The sequence below is a fragment of the Propithecus coquereli genome, unplaced genomic scaffold (assembly GCF_000956105.1).
Source record: "Propithecus coquereli isolate 6110/MARCELLA unplaced genomic scaffold, Pcoq_1.0 Scaffold1017, whole genome shotgun sequence".
In the NCBI taxonomy this organism is placed as follows: domain Eukaryota; kingdom Metazoa; phylum Chordata; class Mammalia; order Primates; family Indriidae; genus Propithecus; species Propithecus coquereli.
The window spans coordinates 10,161-11,409 of NW_012134048.1; the positions used below are offsets into that span (position 1 = coordinate 10,161).

Sequence of the window (1,249 nt, forward strand, 5' to 3'; positions counted from 1 at the left end):
CGGAAGATGCACACCAGCACTGAGCTGACTATTGAGCCAGAGGCACCCTCAGAGAAAAATGGCATCAGCTTCTCAGGCTTCGCGAACGAGCAGCTGGACTTCAATGACGAAGGCGACGTTATTAGTGCACTAAGTTACATATTGCCTTACTTCTCAGAGGGAAATCTAGAAGATGTAGAATCGACGTTATTACTGTTGATTAAACTGCTTTTTTCAAACATACAACATGGAGACAAGCCCCTGAGTCATCTGAAAAACAATACAAAGACCCCCTCTCTTGAACCTGCAGCCAATAATTCAACTTACACAAATAAACTGAGGAAACTCTATTTTCTGGAAAATTTGTTAGATGCAGAAATTCAAGAATAAATCAATGAGGTTAAAAAGAAAGAAAAAACAGCCATGCTTATGCAGTCTAGACTTCTGGTCCGAAATTGAAACGCCAAATCTTTCCCCAAAAATTGGAAACTGCTGAACCACAGGAAAACAGCCTGGCAGAGATTGAGGGTGTAGGGAAAAGGCGGCAGAGGATGAAGATAGTCCTCAAGGGGCCCAAGGGCATAAGGAAAAAGCTCTTTGAAGAGGAGACAATCAGGAGGAAGCAGAATGCCTGGCCCATTGCAAAGAAAATTGCCGAAGCGAGAAGGCTTGGGAGACCAGTCCCGAGTCAACTGGAACAGCTTCACGCGGTGCAGAGGCCCAAGAAGTTTGTGGGAAGCTCCTTCCACACCACACCTTCGTTAACAGAGGAGCACAAGGTAGCTGTCTCTTCTTTACTGAAACGGGTCTCAGTGGGCGTGCCTTCTGCTCCCACCACTGCAAAACCCCCACCTAAGGTCAAAAACAAATCAAAAGACTTGGCTGACACCATTGTTGTTTTAGAAGACACAAATGCTAGAGTTAAAAGTATGGAGGCTGCTAAGCCAATTGTACATTCCAGAAAAAAATACCACTTTCATAAAACTCATTCCCACGTGGCCCATAGAACACTCAAGACCAAACTAATTCAAGAGGTCAAAAAGGAAAGTTTGCTCAAAAGACTGATATTTGCAAACAGGCCTCCATTCTCTCCAATAAGGAGCCTCATAAATTCCCCTTCACGTGAAGCTTTTTCATCTTCAGGAGACCCGAGTCCGCAGGAGAATGCTTTTCCAGAATTATTTGCTCTTTCAGAACTTTCTACAGAAAACACTGGTACATCCCCTGAAGGAAATACTTTTGAAGAAAACATCTCTGTAGAAAGCACTGC

At 43.9% G+C, this 1,249-nt stretch overlaps 1 protein-coding gene across 1 annotated transcript in view; it reads left to right on the top strand.

Annotated features, from left to right (window-relative positions):
- Positions 1-6: 6 nt before the first annotated feature.
- Positions 7-1,249, top strand: part of LOC105810046 (leucine-rich repeat-containing protein 37A-like) — a gene marked incomplete at its 3' end in the record, with an annotated part of 1,891 nt that continues 648 nt past the window's right edge. Inside the window, 2 exon segments of the mRNA XM_012643962.1 lie at positions 7-421; positions 424-1,248. Coding sequence (XP_012499416.1) covers positions 7-421; positions 424-1,248 — 1,240 coding nt within the window.